Here is a 20,956-nt window from a genome sequence, read left to right on the forward strand (position 1 = left end):
TGCAGGGGCAGACTCGGCCACCTGGAGAGGGGGCAGCATTGCGGGTACTGGTTGAGAGGGGGGCAACGGGTGAGACGTGGGAGCGCTTTGAGTGGCGTCCCCACTTCCATATCCCCTTTCACCATCATCCCTCTCCTGGGCCAGGCCAACATCACTCCTTCCACCCTGCTGGACGACAGTTTGGAGGACTTGTGTGAAGCTTTGGAAGGCCAGTTGTAAGGTATCCGTCAGCCTGTTTAAGGCGGCAGAATGTTGCTCACCCTGAATCCGAACGGCCGCTGTCAAGGCCTGAATGGACTAATTGTTGAGCCATGCTTGAAGCTCGATGGAGGCTAGCCTGTCCTCCACCGCAGACATTCCCGCACCTACCCGCGACACAATCTCAGAGATGCCTTAACGTCCCTGTGACACTATCTCGGAGATACCCTCCTGTACCTGTGCCACCATTCCACTCTTGCAGGAGATGGACTCCTCCATCCTCTGCGCGATTGTGGAGAGTGTGCATGGCAACTGTTCCAGTACCTTGGCAATGTGCTGCTGGCCCTCGATGACTCTCCTTTTCATGGCTGGCCCCCAGGGTTCAGCATCTGAGTCCAGCTGAGCAGAGCCCGGAGAAGAGTGCTCCCACCGACACGGACTCTCCATGGCTACCCCTGCCACCAGGGTCTGCTCGTGCTCACATGTGCATGGTGACTCACCATGTGCAAGCCCAACTAAGTGAGGACGGGGACCCACCAAGGTGTATGTATCTGCGCTGGTGGATGGCTGGCTCAGATGTGATGATGCACCCTCAGAGGCCGGCAGGTCCTCTGAGGAATCGCCCTCCACCGTCACGGCATGCGCAGATGGCCCTGCAAGAGAACAGAAAGCAATATTAAGCATGTGGATAGATGTTGAGGTGCTGCAGATGCCAAGTGATGCTAAGATCATTCGCTATCATGAGTGCTGAGTGTTAGATTTCTGTCACCAGCCGCTTGTGCACTCCCAGTCTCGGCGTCTGCCACGGACAGGCACTCCAGCATCCGGCTTATTTCGAGTGCCTGCTGCTCTGCGTCTGTTAAGACCATTTGGTTTGGCGGGCCCCCTCCGGTCCTTGCCCTCTCCCGGGCATTCTGGCATCTCTTCTCCTATCAAGGCAAAACACAGAGGCGTGATTGAGTGATGGTTGCATGGTGACCCGCTGTATGCATGGTGCGGGTGGGGGTGAGCGTGAGGGAGATGCATGGGAGGGTGCGTGTGAGACATAGCCATGAAATTGTATGCGGATTGTGTTGCGTGGTAGTGTTCAAATGGGAACTGGTGTGGTGAGTAAGTGCAGGCAAGGTGAGGATGATGGTTGAGTGGGTGTGAGGAGTGATGCGAGAGCGTTGTGGTGGCAGTGCAGAAGGAATTGTGTGGTGGTGGAGATGATGTGGAAGACGGAGTGTGGGAGAATGCGTAAATATACTCACTTTGGCTGAGGTTAGGTCATTAAGGCGCTTCCTGCACTGGACCCAGGTTCGGCACACATTGCCACTGCTGCTGACCTCCTCGGCCACCTCCAGCCAGGCCTTCTTGGTGGCGGAGGGAGGCCACCTCCTCCCATCCAATGGAAAAAAAATTTCCCTCCTCCTCCTCACCCCATCGAGCAGCACCTGGAGAGACGAGTCAGAGAACCTTGGAGTAGCTTTGCCTCTGGCCTGCTCCACGCACCAAAATTGGTTCTTTGCTGCAGGAGGAGCTTTGGAGGACTGCCCCTTTAAATAGGGCTCTTCCTGCTGACAGCCTGTGATGTGAGTGTGCAGTGCGCCCGCTGCGCAGGTCTGGAACAGGAAACCCGGAAGCACGCCTAAGTACATTCAATTATAAACAATTTTACAACACCAAGTTATAGTCCAGCAATTTTATTTTAAATTCACAAGCTTTCGGAGATTTTCTCCTTCCTCAGGTAAATGTTTCAAGATCTCCTTGAAGCCTACGCATTTATACATAATTGAATAATACATGGTGTTTACAGACTGCCCCTGCAACTGCCCGTTGCATTCAATTAGGCTGCGATCACGTGCGGAACTCCCGGAGTTCACTGGGCGTGTTACCCATGCGCTCAGTTGACCCCCCACTGCCAACCCACCTCCCTCCTAACATCGGGCCCCATGTCTCAATTAATAAAGCCAAGGATCCCATATGCTACATCGAGTTACATCAAAACTACAGCACAGAAACAGGCCATTCGGCCCAACTGGTCTAAGCTGGCGTTTATGCTCCACACGAGCCCCCTTTCTCCCTACCTCATCTAACCCTATCAGGATACCCTTCTATTCCTTATCTAGCATCTCCTTAAATGTATCTATGCTATTTGCCTCAACTACTCCTCGTAGTAACATGCTCCACATTCTTACCACTCTTTGGGTAAAGAAGTTTCTCTTGAATTCCTTATTGGATTTATTAGTGACTATTTTATATTTATGACCTCCAGTTTTGGACTCCCACAAGTGGAATCATTTTCTCTACATCTACCCTATCGAACCCTATTATTATCTTAAAGTCCTCTCTTAGGTCAACCCTCAGCCTTCTCTTTTCTAAAGAAAAGAGCCCCAGCCTGTTCCGCCTTTCCTGATAAAGATATTGGGCCCGATTTTAGCACCCGCTACCGGGTGTGTTCTCGGCGGGGGGGGGCCCCGAAAATCCAGAAATCCAGGTGCGGGACCGGATCGCGCCTCGATCCCGCCCACTTCCGGGTTCCCCGATGACGCGCCGGCGCGCGCGCGCAGCCCCCGCTGGTGGGAATCCCACAGGCAATTAAAGCCAGCGGGATGCCACTTGAGAGTATTTACTTTGCTTGTTCAGGTCATTAACTGACCTGATTAAGGGACTGTGTGTGATTTTGGATAAACATGGGACTGTTTCACACACTGGGGGAAACAGTCCCAGTTGAAATGGACGTGTTGCAGCTATCAGCCTGTGGCAGCTGCAAAGGTCCATTTGACAGGTGGGGTGGGGGAGACCCTCAGCCATTGCAGGAGGCCGCTCTGTCACTTGGGACAAAGTTTGGCCTCCACCACCCTCCTCCTGATGGTCGAAGTCACCAACCTGCACACTTACCCCGGGGTCCGGAGACATGTACCTACCTTGCGGACCCCCTCAGATGTACATCTTGCGGATGGGGGCCGCCGTAGCTGCAGTCATGACCTCCTCGGAGGGCGAACAGCATCACCAGCCTCACCAGCCTCGCCATCCACGCCGTCCACCTCTGACACGTGGAGCTCCACAACAGAGTGCTGTGACACATCCACCTGTACAGCAGGAGGGAGGGCTACCGCAGAGAGAGATGCGTCGCAGAGGGCACTACCCTTGCCACACATTCCACAGACCGAGGCTCAGCCTCCTGGACCTCTCTGAGCAGCAGTGCACACGGAGGCTCAGAGTCAGTCGACATATAGCCATGGACATCTGCAGCCTCTTTCATGCCGAGCTGCTCCTGGTTGGCCCGTGCACCATCTTCCTACCTGTCGCTGTCAAAGTCACCACTGCCCTCCCGAACTTCTGTTCCACAGCCTTCCAGGCTGCAACCGGGGACATCCCCGATGTCTCTCAGTCGTCTGCGCAGAAGAGCCCTGCAAATACACCTACACCCACTCTGCAGTGACACACTGGGTGGCATCAGTGGTGGGTCCTCATAGGGATGCCCAGGAGCGGGCATTATTGCACAAACCGGACAGGATTCACGAAGACATGGCAGTAGTGGTGCCAATATAATGTGTGATGTGAGTTGTTCTGAAATTCAATAGAAGTAAGAACCATGACAAACCCTCAAACACCCTTGTGCATCCCCTTCATGCTCACGACACGTTTGCCTTACACTGCCTACTGCACATATGTGATGCATGCCCTGTGGCTGCAGCACAGGTGGTGGCAGGTTGAGTGAGGCTGGCCGTGAGAGAGATGCACGAGAGGGTGAGTATGGGATAGAGCCATGAGATTGTATGAGGATTGGGTTGCGTGGTAGTGGCGGGGTGAGTACTCGCGAGGTGAGTAGGTGCAGGTAAGATGCGGATGAGGTTTGAGTGGGTATGAGGGGTGATGTGACAGAGTAGTGTTGGCAGTGCCGAAGGAGATGTGGCAGACGGAGTGTAGGGGAAAGACTACGTGTTCTCACTGTGGCTGACCTACTGAGGTCATTGGAGCGCCTCCTGCAATGTATGCAGGTGGGCGATATGTTGGTGGCACTGGTGACCTCCTCTGCCACCTAGAGCCAGGCCTTCTTGGTGGCAGAGGCAGGCCGCTTCCTCCCGCCCGCCGGGTGGAAGATCTCTGTCCTCCCCCTCCTCCTCACCCCATCTGATGATACCTGGGGTGAGGCATCATTAAACCTGGGAGCAGCCTTCCCCCTGGGCTGCTCCATGCTGTAATTTTTGCTATTTGTTGTAGCATCTGTCAGTGGAGGACTGCCCCTTTAAATAGAGCGCCTCCAGCTGACAGATCTTACTGCGCATGCGCAGCCCGCCCGATGCGCAGATCAGCAGCGGGGAACCCGGAGGAGCAGGTAAGTGGATCCAATTAGTGTGTTGCCTGCTACGATCGCGCGGGCAACCCACTTACGCGCCCGCTGGCCCACCCGCCGAGAACCTGCACCCCTGGTAAAATCGGGCCCCTTGTCTCAGTTCTGGTATCATCCTTGTGAATCTTTTTTGCATTCTCCAATGCCTCTGTAGCACTTTTATAGTATGGAGACCAGAACTGTGCACAATACTCCAAGTGTGTTCTATACAAATTTAACATAACGTCTTTGCTTTTCAATTCTATCCCTCCAGAAATGAATCCCAGTGCTTTATTTGCCTATTGTATAGCTTTATTAACCTGCGTTGCTACTTTTAATGATTTGTGTATCTGTAAGGAAGGCACATAGTGGTGTTCCCCAGGGTCAGTACAAGGACCCCTGCTTTTCTTGATATATATTAATGACTTGGACTTGGGTGTACAGAGCACAATTTCAAAATTTGCAGATGACACAAATCTTGGAAGTGTATTGAACAGTGAGGAGGATAGTGATAGAGAGATAGTTGGTGGAATGGGTGGATATGTGGCAGATGAAATTTAACGTAGAGAAGTGCAAAGTGATACATTTTGGTAGGAAGAACGAGGAGAAGCAATGAAAAACAAAAGGATACAATTCTAAAGGGGTGCAAGAACAGAGAGATCTGTATATGCACAAATCGTTGAAGGTGGCAGGGCAGGTTGAGAAAACGGTGAAGAAAGCATACAGGATCCTGGGCTTTATAAGTAGAGGCATCGAGTACAAAAGCAAGGAAGTTATGATGAACCTTAAAAAACACTGGTTCGGCCACAATTGGAGTAGTGTGTCCAATTCTGGGCACCACATGTTAGGAAGGATGTGAAGGCCTTAGAGAGGGTGCAGAAAAGATTTACTAGAACAATTCCAGGGAAAAAGGATTCAGTTATGTGGATAGACTGGAGAAGCTGGGGTTGTTCTCCTTAAAGCAGAGAAGCTTGAGAGGAGATTTGATAGAGGTATTCAAAATCATGAGGGGTCTAGACAGAGTAATAGAGAGAAACTGTTCCCATTGGCAGAAGGGTCAAGAACCAAAGGACACAGACTTTAGGTGATTGGCAAGAGAACCAAAGGCAACATGAGGAAAAAGTTTTTTACGCAGCGAGTGGTTATGATTTGGAATGCACTGCTTGAGGGCTTGGTGGAGGCAGATTCAATCATGGCTTTCAAAAGGGAAGAGAAAAAATTTGCAGGGCTTCAGGAAAAGGTCGGGGGAGTGGGACTAGCTGGATTGCTCTTGCAAAGATCCAGCACAGGCTCGAAGGGCTGAATGGCCTCCTTCTGTGCTGTAACCATTCTATGATTCTCTGATTCTACCCCTAGATCCCTTTGCTGCTCTTTCCCATTTAGACTCTTATTATCCAAGCAATAAGTGACCTCCTTACTCTTCCTACCAAAGTGTACTATCTCACTCTTATCTATATTGAAATTCATTTGCCAATTACACGCCCATTTTGCAAGTTTCTTAATGTCCTCTTGCATTTTGACACATTCTTCCTTTGTATTAACTATACCCACCGATTTGGTGTCGCCCGCAAATTTTGAAATTGTACTTCCGATTCCCAAACCCAAAGCAATTATGTAAATTTTGCACAATTCCCCACCTTTTGCTACCCTTAATCCCTACTCTGTTTCCTGTTTTGTAGCCAACTTGCTATCCATTCTGCTACCTGTCCCCTGATACCACATGTTCTGACCTTACTCATGAAGGCAATGTGGTAACTTATCGAAGGCTTTTTGAAAATCCAAATATATTACATCTACTACATTACCCTTGTCTACTCTTTCTATTACTTCTTCAAAGAATTCAATAAGATTGGTCAAGCATGACCTTCCCTTCTGAGATCCGTGTTGACTATTCTTTATCATATTTTCATTCTCTGCTTTTTTAACAGCCTACTCAACTTGTCCTACCGCCTTCAAAGATTTGTGTACATACACTCCCAAGTCCCTCTGTTCCTGCACTCTTTTTAAAATTGTACCATTTAGTTTATATTGCCTGTCCTCATTCTTCTTACCAAAATGTATCACTTCACACTTCTCTACATTAAATTTCATCTGGCACGTGTCTGCCCATTTAACTAGTCTGTCTATGTCCCCCTGAAGCCTGTTACTATCCTCCACATTGTTTATTACATTTCCAAGTTTTGTGTCATCTGAAAACTTTGAAATTATACCCTCCATATCCAAGTCCAGGTCATTAATATATATCAAAAGGAGCAGAGGTCCTAATACCGACCCATGGGGAACATCACTGTATACTTCCCTCGAGTCTGAAAAACAACCGTTCACCACTACTCTCTGCTTTCTGTGCCTTAGCCAATTTTATGTCTATGCTGTCACTTTCCCTTTAATGCCATGGGTTTCAATTTTGCTAACAAGTCTATTATGTGGTACTTCATCAAATGCTTTTTGAAAGTCCATATACACAACATCAACCGCACTACCCTCATCAACCCTCTCCTTTACTTCATTAAAGAACGTAATCAAGTTAGTCAAACATGATTTTCCTTTAACAAATCTGTGCTGACTTTCATTTATTGGCCCATACTTTTCCAAGTGCCAATTAATTTTGTGCCGGATTATTGTCTCTAAACGATACCCAACCACCAACGTTAGGCTGACTGGCCTGTAATTGCTGAGTTTATCCCTGTCCTGTTTTTGTACAGAGGTGTAATATTTGCAATCCTCCAGTCCTCTGGCACTGCCCCCTTATCTAAGGAGGATTGGAAGATTGTGGCCAGAGCCTCTGCAATTTCCACCCTTATTTCCCTCAGTAACCTAGGATGCATCCCATCTGGACCAGGTGACTTTTCTACTTTGAGTACTGCCAATCTTTTAAGTACCTCCTCTTTGTCTATTTTTACCCTATCCAATATCACTACTATCTCCTCCTTTATTGCTACATCGGCAGCATCCTCTTCTCTAGTGAAGATTGATACGAAGTATTAATTTATTACCTCAGCCATGCCCTCTGCTTCCACAAGAAGATCTCCTTTTTGGGCCCTAATCGGCCCCACCCATCCTTTGACTACCCTTTTACTATTTACATGTTTATAAAAGACTTTTGGATTCCCTTTTATGTTAGCTGCTAATTTATTCTCATATTCTCTTTTTGCCCCTCTTATTTCCTTTTTTAGATCACCTCTGTACTTTTTGTATTCAACTTGGTTCTCTATTGTATTATGAACCTTACATTTGTCATATGCCTCCTTTTTCTGTTTCATTTTAACCTCTAGTCATCCAGGGAGCTCTAGCTTTGGATGCCCTTCCTTTCCCCCTTGTGGGAATGTGTCTACTCTGTACCCAAACCATCTCCTCCTGGAAGGCCTCCCATTGTTCAAATACTGTTTTTCCTACTATTTTTTGAGTCGAATCCACCTGGGCAAGATCTCTTTTTAACTTACTGAAGTTAGCCCTTTTCCAGTTAAGTATTTTAACGCTTGATTGTTCCTTGTCCCTTTCCATAACTATTCTATACCTGATGATATTATTATCACTGTTCCCCAAATGCTCCCCACACTTGCTCCACTTGCCCCACTTCATTCCCCAGAACTAGATCCAGCACTGCTTCCTTCCTCATTGAGCTGGAAACACACTGATCAAGAAAGTTTTCTTGTATACATTTCAGGAATTCCTCCCCCTCTGTGCCCTTTACATTGTTACTATCTCAGTCTATATTTGGACCATTGAAGTTGCCCATTATCACAACTCTATTGTTCTTGCACTTTTCTGTAATTTGCCGACAAGTTGCTCCTCTTTCTCCTTCCCTCTATTTGGTGGTCATTGGTATATACCCAGTTGTGTAATAGCTCCTCTATTGTTCCTTAATTCTAAACAAATAGATTCTATTTTTGATCCCTCAACCAAATCATCCCTTTCCAGTTCCAAAATAGTTTTTTTGATCAATACTACCACCCCCTCCTTTCTTTCCTTCCCTATCAATCCTGAATACATTGTGGCCAGGAATATTAAGTCCCCAATCTTTCCCTTCTTTGAGCCAGATCTGTTATTGCCACTATAGCATAGTCCCAGTCCCATGTGGCGACTTGTGCCTGCAGATCACCAACCTTATTTACCACACTACGTGCATTTATGCACATGCACACCAAACTCATCTCAGACTGCTTTGCATTTGCCCCCCTGTCTGATTCCTCCTATTTCTGAACTATTCTTTAATCTAGTGTTACTTGTCTTTCCCAGTCCTCTGTACACCTTGTTTCTCCTCTGTAATGTTTCATCCTGGGCCTCATCCCCCTGCAAAATTAGTTTAAACCCTCCCCCACAACACTAATTAACCTCCCCATGAAGACATTGGTCCCAGCTCTGCTGAGGTGCAACCCGTCTATCTTGAACAGATCCCTCCTGCTCCAGAACTGGTCCCAATGCCTCAGGAATCTGAAGCCTTCCCTCCTGCACCATCTCTCCAGCCTCGCATTAACCTGTCTAATCCTACTATTCCTATACTCAATAACGTGAGGTACTGGGAGTAATCCAGAGATCACTACCTATTGAGGAGCTGCTTTTTAACTTCCTCCTTAGCTCCTGAAACTCTGACTACAGGACCTCAACCCTTTTCCTTCTTATGTCATTGGTTCCCACATGGACCCCGACTTACGGCTGTTCCCCTTCCCCACCTTAAAATGTTCTGCACCCTCTCAGTGATGTCCTTTACCCTGGCACCAGGGAGGCAACACACCATGTGGGACTCAAGTCAGCGGTTGCAGAAGCGCCTGTCTATCCCTCTGACTATTGAATCCTCTATAACAACTGCATTCCTACACTTTGCTGTGCCCTCCCCCCCACCCCGGTGCAGTCCTTTTCCCCACAGTGCCATGCACTCCTTCGAGGTGTCATCTTGCTCACCGGTATTCAATACTGAAAACCGATTGGTGAGCAACACACTCCCGGAGGATTCCTGCACTGCCTGCCTCATCCTACCCTGCCGGAGGGCCACCCACTTACAGTCCTGAGCTCTCTGTGGCTGTGGGGTGACCACCTTCTGAAAGGTACAATGCAGGAGATTCTCATTCTGGGGGCACTTCCTGCACACATGGTTATCCTAGTCCCCACATGGAGACTGTGCAGGCAGTTTCAGCTGTCCCTCCATTCTATTTAGAGTCGACTTATATTATATATGTATGCCTCTTACGTTATTTATACGTTTTATCTTAGTACCCCTGTAACTCCTATTTATTACTTCTTTATTCATTTACCCTTTTTATGATAGTTATTTCTCAATCAATAACCAACTGCAATTAATATTGTGTATGCTAAATATAGCCTAATATCAAGTTAGAATATTTTTATTTTACAGATTCGGTTCTGTGATTGAAAAGATACAAAAAACTGCCAATTATCGAAACGGTACCTGGTACATGAATTATTAATACAAGTGATTTTTGATTCCGCCCTTCGCATATTATACGAGTTTACTTTGATCTCGGAGTTTACGGAGTACGTACTTGATCGCGGAAGAAGGGCGGGGGCGTGGTGGCAGAAAGCTTCGAAGATGTTAAGGCAAAATAAATGTAATGTTAAACTGACTGGTGTTTTTATTGGAATAGAATACATCAATTTACACGGAGCACATTGCATAACAACCATACTCTCTCAACGGGGTAGTTTGTACACAGACGTGGGATTCATGTAATTAAGATGTCTGTTGAAAGTACTTATTCCTATCTCGAACGTTTGGATTGGGAGTTGTATTGATTTGGGTAAAGAAAAATTGCCACTAAACCTTATTTTTTCATTTCTACATCAGCTCAAGAATGATTTGTTTTGCATGTGATAAAACCTGTAACTCTGCCGTCTGGAGAAATGAACTTTACAACTGTAAATTAATAAACGGACACATTCTTACTGTTTATACAAAGATCGACAACAATGCCGCATATCATTTTTGTAAAAGATCATAATTCATAACATTTCAAAATGAAGCCAAAACACATACCCAAAGCATAAACAACAGACCTATCCATGCTCACTGTACTTTCCCATTAAATCTCATTTGCACCTTTTTGTAATGAACTGGTATTGCCAACAGTATTTATGGGAATCATGTAATTACAGTTTATATTTAAAACAAATAAGCAGAAGATTTATTAGAAGCACGAGAAGCTGGAAAGGCGCTTTATTTCTCGTGTTGTTTTCACTAAGTTAATCGCTCTCCAATATGCACGACCACATAACGAATATGGCTTGTTCCGTTCACACTGTCTATCGGTAAACATAATATATGTCAACAAAGACGGGTTGGAACTTACGTTATTGCTGAGATTTTGTAGAGCCACGCTCATCCTGGAAATGTATTTTGGTCTATCACGCCACAAACATTTCAGCGATGAAAACATCAGGAGGTGACATGGCTTATCGTATGATCGCAGCCGACGGAAAGCTGTCCAGAATTTATTATATATATATATTAAAATAAATGTATTTTTTGCAAAACGGCGACGTGCTGTTGATAAGTGAAAAGGAGGATGCAAAGAATGAGGATGGCCGCGCCTTGGAGGCCCAGCAGTCTGCTGAGGTGCTCTTCCAATCACATATTGCGCACTGGTTACTATGACAAGAAATCTATTGTCATAGAAATCTATTGTAACTGGGAGGCAGCCGGCAACATCAGGTGTGGCAAAAGCATTTGCAGTTTAATTTCTACTCTCTGGTCATGATTTATTCAAATGCAAACGCAGCTGGCATTTCCATTTCATTTATAGCTTTGTGAGCATGCAGATGAGGCTAAGGCATGAAAGTGGAAGTGGTGAGCAGCCAAACGCTGATACCCTATCGGCAGTAGGGCTAATGACACTGAAATAATTCAGACCGGCCAAAACTCAGGCAAGGGCTAAGGAGCTTCCTTATTAGCACCTGGTCAGTGACTTGGAGCATGATTGGTGCTTTAGAATATTCATTTGATAAATGATAAAATTCATTCTGACTCTTTGAAAATGAGCCTGCAGCTGTTTTGTTAGACCTATCACAGTGAAACTGATTTTTCTCCCCAAAGAATGGCATATTTTCATTCGGGGAAAAGGGACTAAACATAGATTAAATTCAGATAAATTATTGCATACAAATACTAACCTCTCGATCTTGAACTTTAAAGAACTACTCTTTATAGGCGACGAATGCGCAGTTTTTTATGACTTGGAAAATTGAACACATTACGGAAACATAAAACATAAAACTTACAACAGATGTACGCCTTTAAAATAGGTGTTGCAGTAATATACTTAATGTCCTTCCATGTTACAACTATGCTAAATTCGAGACAAAAAGGGGAAAACGTGAATTAGTATCTGTGAAAAATAGACTAACTTTCAGGTTGGAAGTGACGATGGGTTCCACTGGAAACATTAGCCTTTCTTTTCTCTTTCAGATGCTGACTGGCCCGTTGTGCATTTCCATAATAAATTTGAAATCACTTCCGCTTTAGAGATTGCTTTTAAATGCAAATAACTATTTAAAACCAATATTAAATGGAACCGAAATATGCAGAGGATTGTAAATGCAAAACGATAAGAAAGAAAATATGAAATCGTAAGTAATCAACGAAGGCCTACCCCTTTACAAGTTAGTGACATTTAAATGACGCAGCTTTTAAATAGCAAATTCTATTATTGAATTTAGCAGCAGAGGGCTGAGCAAAAGATATATTGTGACCCGGAGGCAATTCAGATCAGAACAAATGGGTATGAGCATTGCAGTTTAACAGTACTTTTCAGTATTGTAAATCTATAAAATACTCAGAACAACAACGACTGTTTTAGTTTCGACGTGTTAGAATATGGTCCAGAAGTTATAGACAATATAATAAAAGCCCGGGGCTTGTGTCCAGCTTTATGCATTGTGTGTAAGTTCATGGGGCACAAACTAAATGAGACTCGTGGGAGTAGAGACTGGGAATAGCATTATTTTCATATTGATTTCAATGTCATGTGGAAAGTCATTACATCTGAACAAAATACATGAATGGGACATTGTGTAGAATTTTTAATTAATGCATGAAATCGTAATTAGATGTGAAAGAAATAAAACTGACTTAAATTGCAAACGTGTTTTGGAAACGATTAGTCAAACTGTGGGTGCAAAACAAGACAGTAAGTATCCATCAAGCACAATTGGATTTTAGGTTTCATCTGACATCAGTGGTTGCTTCTCAATTTCAATGTTACTTTTAACATAATCTTTACTAGGGTAACCTCTTGCTGCTCAGTAAGTAACCAGCAACTCCTTGCAGCTTGACAATTCTTAAAAATATTGTGATGCCAAGTTTCTCACCCTTACAATAATCGTACGGTGAAACCTGTTTGGAATCAAACTATTAAAGAGGCAGTTATCCTTTTTAGAAGGCCAACCATCTCTGCATAAAGTTGTTTTTTTGCATGTCTGATCCTCTTATTATTCCCAGTTTGACAAATGCAATAAGTTTCTGATAAGATTGCTTATCCATGTATGCTTGAAAGACGTTTTTAATATTTATCGCTATTTATAATCAAACAAATTTTCCTCTCATCTCAGTATTATGTCACTTTCCCTCTTTAACTGCGGAGCATTATATAGATTTATTGACTTTATCAACGATCAATGTGTGCCATAGGGAAAAAACGTTATTTCCTTTCCTTTACAACAGAAGTGCAGCTTTTGGAAATAGTATTCAACATGAAGAATCAGAGCGACACCGTGAGGACATTTCCGGAATATGAAAGTTCCACTCTCGCCAAAGTGAAGGCGTCCACAATATTTCAAAATCGATACAAAAAGTTTTAATACATTAGATCCATTTGAGTCTCTTCACACATCTGAACAATGAAGATTTCTAAGTACCGAACAGTAATTATTTGGGGGCTATTCAGTTCATATATATATTTTAACTCCTTCCTCAGCTGTAAAAATGCAACCCTTGTTTCAGTAAAGCCTGCAAAATATTAAAGAGAGAACGAACTTATATTTATATAGCGCCTTTCACGAACTCAGGACGTCCCATGCATTTCGCAGCCCATGGAGTACTTTTGAAGTGTAGATACTGTTGTAATGTAGGGAAACTAAGCTACCTACAGCAAGGTCCCACCATCAGCAATTAAATAAATGACTAGATAATCTGTTTTAGTGATGTTCGCTGAAAGATAAATGTTGGCTAGGACACCAAGAGATCTCCCCTGCTCTTCTTTGAAAAGTACCATGGGATCTTTTCAAAGAAGGAAGGTGCTCTCTCTATCAGTACAGCACTCCCTCAGTATTGCACTGAAGTGTCAGTCTACATTATGTGCTCAAGTCTGGGCAGTAGAGTTTGAACCCAGAACCTTCTGACTCAGAACCAAGAGTGCTGCCACTGAGCCAAAGCTGATGCCTAAATAGCCAAAAGCCCTTCTCCCTGAGATTAGCTATGTATCATTGATATTGATGAGGTACAGCTGGATTAAAGAACTGTACAGAGCAGCAAAACAGAAGATGGAGGTTCAGCATCGACTGGATATAATCCAACAGATGGAGCTGACCAATAATTTTGCAGCCACAAAGACATCATCATTAATTTTATTCTTGCATCACCTGTTGGATAAATATTGTATTCGATAAGCTACTAAAGTGTTCTTTGGTCATATCATAGATAGGAACTGAAATTATGAATTTCACATAAGAGAAACAGCAATAACATCTTAATAAAATTAAACTTATTATAGGTGTATAGTAATGTTACAACATTCAGCACATCTGTTATAGTACATTTTTCATACTGGAAGTGTGCTGACACCTGCTGAAGTCAGTTCCAGTTCTGATCCAGATTCATTGGTGAAAGTGGAATGAGACCACCAGAAAAAGGCTAAGACCACTAGCAACCCAGAAATAATGGGAGATAATAATGACCCTAAAATTATCATGGCTGTGATGCCAGGAACCAATCATAGTAGCTAGCTTGTTTCTATCCAATGCCATTTTTTTGGTGGCAGTGGCACCGAGTGTCACCTTTCTGACCCCAAGGACACCCCAATACCTCAAGACCTGACCAGGGGCCAAGGTAAGAGAACTCCGATCTTACCTTTCCACTTTGGCACTGTGGGACCCTGGTCATTGATCACCCTCACTTCTTAAATAGAATGATATCTTCATTCACATCACTCATTGGCTCAATAACTCTTCCACCTGGAACGACTGTATGGAACTCCCCTGACAAGCCCTTCTTGCAAGCCGTCCCTTGCAACGCCAATGTCTCATGTTACAGGGTTTTTCTTCACTTGGTCATTTCAATTACATCATTTGTCTGCTGCCAGCTGGGAGATTCCCCTCATATGATTGCCTTCACCTACAGCTATTGATAATGTTCCAAGAGAAACTGGCACAGAATACCTGGGAGAGGCAGGCCACTAGTGGGGGGACTTCATACATAAGCGAGTTGATGTACATCAAGAACGAGGCTACTGAGCTCCAAGGAGAGTAATCAGCTGTGGAAGTTGGAGATGGCAAGATTTGTGGGCCAGTGCCAGCTGCAGGCGAATTGGTTGCAGTGCAGTACCTGTTCCTGCTACAGCACTTTAAAGGAAAAAAAGCTTCCGTGGAACTCCAGGATATCTCTGTCTTATCACCTTCTCTGGGTGCTGCACACCAATACTTACCTCATATCCTCTTCTTTAGCACATCCTGCACAGAAAGCAGGGGGATGGAAGATGCTGATAATTAGGAGGAGGAAAGAGGTTCTTACCTATTGAGTGATGAAGACCACCATCCTGCTTCTTGCCTCTCTGGTTCCCCGGCTTCATTTCTTTCTATTATACCACCCGCGTCACCCGCCTCATCTGCCTTACGCACCAGCTCAGACACTATCACCCAGAGAGGCTCTAGATAATGGGGATGATGATATTGCACCGGCTAAATCACTGAACATGAAGGAAACAAAAGAATAGCCATCTCCAATTAATTCATACCATTTTATGTATTCTGTTATTATGATCTATAGCAATTTGCCTACTGCTGATATGAAACTAACTGGTCTATAGTTAAATGGACAATCCATTTCCCCATTTTGAACAAGGTTGTAATATTTGCATTCTCCAGTCCTTTTGTACAATTCCTGTTTCCAAAGAATTTTGGAAAATTCTACTTAGTATCAGTATTATTCATCACTAATCTTCCTTAGTATTCTCCAGTGTAGGCTATCCATGCTTGGTGACTTCTCAAGGTACTTCCATTAACCCTTTTAATACAATTTTCTTTTTAATATTTATATCTATTGGTTGTTCCTCTGCATCATCCCCTGCAGATTTTTCTTCCTCCTCCTCTGCAAATACAGAGGTAAAATCCCCTTCACTTTCCTCTGACCCCATTCCTCCCTCCAATCCTTCCCTTTGTCGTGTTTTCGCCATTCCCTCTGATCTTCCCCTCTCTGACCCTGAACGACCAGTCCTCAGCAAAGGTCTTAGCTTCATCCCCTTATGTCCCCACTCAATGAATTTCGAGCTCGACATGATGCTGAGCTCTTCTTCCGTCGCCTTCGCCTCCGCGTCCATTTCTTTGGCCAGGAGTCTTCCCCCACATAGCGGACCCTTTCTTCCGTCTTCAGAATTCTCATTCCACCTGGACCCCTCCCTCTGGCCTCTTACCCTCTCTTGATCTTTTCATTGGGAACTGCTGGCGCAACATCGGCCGTCTCAATTTCTCTACTCCCCTCACTCACTCTAACCTACCTCCCTCTGAATTTGCAGCATTCCGTTCTCTCAGGTCCAACCCTGACATTGTCATTAAACCTGCTGACAAGGGTGGAACTGTTGTGTGGTGAACAGACTTCTAACTTGCGGAGGCTGAACACCAAGTCTCTGACACCTCCTCCTACCTCCCCCTGGACCACAACCCCACCGCTGAACATCAAGCCATAGTTTCTCAGACCGTCACTGACCTCATCCCCTCTGGAGATCTTTCCACCACGGCTACCAACCTCATAGGCCCCCAAACCCGCACAGCCCACTTCTACCTCCTTCCCAAGGTCCACAAATAGGACTGCCCTGGGAGACCCATCGTTTCAGCCTGTTCTTGCCCCACGGAACTTATTTCCTTCTATCTCAACTCTATTTTTTCTCCCCTTGTCCAGTCTCTTTCGACCTACATCCGTGACTCGTTGGATGCTCTCTGGCACTTAAACAGTTTCCAGTTCCCTGACCCTAACTGTCTCCTTTTCACCATGGACATCCAGTCCCTCCTCACCTCCATCCCCCACCAGGACGGCCTGTGGGCCCTCTGCTTCTTCCTTGAACGGAGGCCCAACCAGTCCCCATCCACCACCACCCTCTTCCGACTGGCTGAACTTATTCTTACGTTGAACAACTTCTCCTTTGACTCCACTCACTTCCTCCAAATAAAAGGTGCCGCAATGGGAACCCGTATGGGTCCGAGATATGCCTGCCTTTTTGTGGGATATGTGGAACATTCCTTGTTCCAGTCCTACTCAGGTCCCCTCCCTCACCTCTTTCTCTGGCACATTGATGACTGTATCTGTGCTGCCTCCTGTTCTCGTCCCAAACTGGAAAATTTAATTAACTTTGCTTCCACTTTCCACCCTTCCCTCGCCTTCCATGGTCCATCTCCGACACTTCCCTTCCCTTCCTTGACTTCTCTATCTCCATTTCTGGGGATGGGCTGTCAACCAATATCTATTATAAGCCCACCAACTCCCACAACTACCTTGATTACACTTACTCCTACCCCGCTCCCCATAAGGACTCTATTCCCTTCTCCCAGTTTCTCCGTCGCCGTCACATCTGTTCTGACAATGCCACCTTCTAAACCAGTGCTTCCAATATGGCTTTTTCCTCAACTGAGGATTCCCCTCCACTGTAGTTGACAGGGCCCTCAACCATGTCCATCCTAATTCCCGCACTTCTGACCTCATCCCTTCCCTTTCCTCCTGGAACCATGATAGGGTCCCTCTTGTCCTCACCTTCCACCCCACCAGCCTCCACATTCAACGTATCATCCTCCGCCATTTTCACCACCTCCAGCATGATCCCACCACCAAATACATCTTCCCCTCCCCTTTCAGCATTCCGAACGGACCGTTCCCTCCGCGACACCCTGGTCCACTCTTCCATCACCTTCAATACCTGCTCTCCTTCCCACGGCACCTTCCCGTGCGAGCACAGGAGATACAATTCCTGCCCCTTCACCTCCTCCCTTTCCACCTTCCAGGGCCCCAAATACTCCTTCCAGGTGAAATAGCGGTTTATTTGTACTTCTCTCAATTCAGTATACTGTATTTGTTGCTCACAATGCAGTCTCCTCTACATTGGGGAGACCAAACGCAGATTGGTTGATCGCTTTGCTGAACACCTCCACTCTGTCTGCAAGTGTGACCCTGATGTGCCGGTCACTTGCCATTTTAATTCCCTGTCCCACTCCCACTCTGACCTCTCTGTCCTCGGCCTCTTACCCTGTTCCAATGAAGCTCAACATAAGCTCGAGGAACAGCACCTCATCTTTTGTTTAGGCACGTTACAACCTTCTGGACTCAACATTGATTTCAGTAACTTCAGATCATAACCACTGCTTCCATTTTTTCGGACAGCAAGTAATGGTAATGGTTCTGCGGTTGCCATTTACAGCCACTCTAGACTGATCTTTTGTTTCTTAACTTGTCCCATTACCACCCTTCTTGCCTTGCACCATCATCCCTTTTGTCATTTAATCACTCGCGCCCTCTACCTTCCCTTTTGTTCTTTCCTCCCCTCCCCTCCCCTCCCTTCCCCCCTTTCCCTAGCTCTGCACTTGCTTAAAAACTTTAACTCTTTAACATCTTTCAGTTCGGATGAAAGGTCTTCGACCTCTGTTTCTTTCTCCACAGATGCTGCCTCACTTGCTGAGCTTTTCCAGCATTTTCTGTTTTTATTTGAGGTAAGATACTTATTAAGCATCGCTACCACTCTTTCCTTTTCAATTATAAAATTGCCTTCTTCATCCCTCAGAGTTTTACCAGTGTTTTGGGGATCACACTACATGATTCATCCAATTTCCAGTGAAATTGTGATCTTTCTCATGGCCCTCCATACTTGAGATAAAAACAGAAAATGGTGGAAATACACAGCAAGTCAGGCAGCATCTGTGAAGAAAGAAACAGAGTTAACATTTCGGGTCGATGACCTTCCTTCATATTTCATATTTCCAGCATCCGCAGTATTTTGTTTTTGCCTTCATACTTGGGATCAGTCTTGTTGCTCTTCTCCTTACTCGCTCCAATGCTTCTATTTTTTTGTAAACAATTTTACAACACCAAGTTATAGTCCAACAAATTTATTTTAAATTCCACAAGCTTTCGGAGGCTTCCTCCTTCCTCAGGTGAACGGTATGGAAATGACATTTTCGAATCCTTCGCATTTGAAAATCACAGAACAATGCCTGGTGATTACTGCCCATTGCCAAGGCAATCACAGTGAGCAGACAGAAAGGTGTCACCTAAAAGGCCACCGAATATACAAACCCCCCAAAAAAAACCCCAGTCCATCACCGGCATCTCCACATCTATTTTTTTGTGGCAAGAACACAATACTTCAATTATGTCTCACTGGTGCTTGGAGCTAGCCTAAACTCTGGAGACTTCTATCCTACTCATTGCCTGTTCTGATTTCCTAATACCGTTATGCCTGGTTGTTTTTGTTTTTAAAAACATCTGAACAAGTATCCAGTTAGGAATGGGGTTGAAGGTTATAAATAGAGAGATAACCAAATATTGCATGAAATACACGTTCCTTGTGCTGTTGGCAGCAAAGAAATGTCATCTGTGGAATGTAACTAATCAGGGTTAAATAGTGGCAATGGATATTCTAAAGGTGTACTTGATTACTTCATAGGTTGGAATAGGAACTTTCTCTCAGAAAATTAAATTGGTGGTATAGAATACATGATAGCCTGGATTGTACCTGGCTAACAGGAGTGGGCTTGATGGACTGAATAGCCATTCCATACATTCATATATTCTTCTGCCTTGGAATCCTGGGATGAGAGGGTTGTTCTATGAGGAGAGATTAAGTAGAACTCTCTGGAATTTAGAAGAATGAGTGGTGATCTCATTGAAACATGTAAGATTCTGAGGGGGCTTGACAGATGTTACAGGGTAGATGCTAAGAGGTTGTTTCCCCTGGCTGGCGAGTCTAGAACCAGGGGGCTTAGTCTCAGGATAAGGGGCCGGCCATTCGAGACTGAGATGAGGAGGAATTTCTTCAGTCAAAGGGTTGTGAATCTTTGGAATTCTCTGCCCCAGAGAGCTGTGGATGCTGAGTCATTGAGTATATTCAAGGCTGAGATAGACAGATTTTTGGACTCTAGGGGAATCAAGGGATATGGGAATTGAGTGAGAAAGTGGAGTTGAGGTTGAAGATCAGCCATGATCTTATTGAATGGCGGAGCAGGCTCGAGGGGCCGAATGGCCTACTCCTGCTCCTATTTCTTATGTTCTTAGGCCTTCTCTCTAAAGAGCTGTCTAAAGTTCTGAGCTCTTCTTGACTGTTCAAATAGTCAGGTTTTTGAGGTGTAATTTTGTGTTGTAACGTGGTGCTCGTAAGTAAAAGTACCTTTCATCAAGCCCAAAACTGAACAGGTCAGTGGCTGGGATCAGAATGGTTGTTTCCTTTTAAATATAAGAAAATCGCTTCTCCCAAGCAGTTTTTATCAATAGACAGGTCATCCAGTGCTTGAGTTTGGTGCTGTAAAAACGCGTTTTGTTGCCGTCGGGTTGCCGTAGTCCCGGGGAGTTTCCCGGCATTCACCGGGTGTCGGGGGTGCTGTCGAAGTTGCTGCGAGTGATTATGGAGGACTCGAAGACATCGAAGAAAGGGCAGCAGCCGCCGCGGAAAGGCGAAGAGAAGCCGGCGGCGGGCAAGGACAAGAAGGAGAATGGCGACAAGGAACAGGAGCTGGTAACGTAACTTTCTGGCGGGGGAGTGGCGACCCGGGGAGCTTTCGGAGCCGAAGAGTTTGCTGTGTCACTGCGAACACAATGCCGGCTACTGCAGAGTCACTGAGGCTCGGGGCCGAGACCCGAGAGTGGGGCTGAGGCCTGCCCCGGGCTGTGGCCGGCCTTCCCTGTCTCCATCTCTCTCTCTCTCCCCACCCTCTTGTTTCAAATACAAAATATTACAGCGGCGCGATGAGGTGTTTCTGAGTCGGGCTCCCCGCAGAAGCTAGGCCGCGACCAGCGCCGCTAAACTTCAACTGCGGCTTTCATCGTGGTAAATGATTGTCTTTATCCCGGTTAAATGTTTCCTTTATCTGAGACCAAATTCACCTAGTTTAACCGAGTCGTGTTTGCGATTGGTTCCCAGACGATGCGGCTCGACATAAGTAACGGCTGTGTAAGGAATGAAATGTACCAGAACCTGTTCCAAACCGAGACATTTGTTTAACAGGTTAATAATGTATGGAAGC

At 45.3% G+C, this 20,956-nt stretch overlaps 2 protein-coding genes across 2 annotated transcripts in view; one reads left to right on the top strand and one right to left on the bottom strand.

Moving 5' to 3' along the window:
* Positions 1–10,866, bottom strand: part of LOC137331439 (endothelin-converting enzyme 2-like) — a 183,184-nt gene extending 172,318 nt beyond the window's left edge. The window contains exon 1 of the mRNA XM_067995226.1: positions 10,819–10,866. Coding sequence (XP_067851327.1) covers positions 10,819–10,851 — 33 coding nt within the window. The 5' untranslated portion in view covers positions 10,852–10,866. The remainder of the gene's footprint in view (positions 1–10,818) is intronic.
* A 9,415-nt stretch (positions 10,867–20,281) lies between these two features.
* The window catches only part of psmd2 (proteasome 26S subunit ubiquitin receptor, non-ATPase 2), a 52,762-nt gene continuing 52,087 nt past the window's right edge, over positions 20,282–20,956 (top strand). The window contains exon 1 of the mRNA XM_067995230.1: positions 20,282–20,448. Coding sequence (XP_067851331.1) covers positions 20,338–20,448 — 111 coding nt within the window. The 5' untranslated portion in view covers positions 20,282–20,337. The remainder of the gene's footprint in view (positions 20,449–20,956) is intronic.

The sequence above is a fragment of the Heptranchias perlo genome, chromosome 13 (genome assembly GCF_035084215.1).
Source record: "Heptranchias perlo isolate sHepPer1 chromosome 13, sHepPer1.hap1, whole genome shotgun sequence".
Classification (NCBI taxonomy): Eukaryota; Metazoa; Chordata; class Chondrichthyes; order Hexanchiformes; family Hexanchidae; genus Heptranchias; species Heptranchias perlo.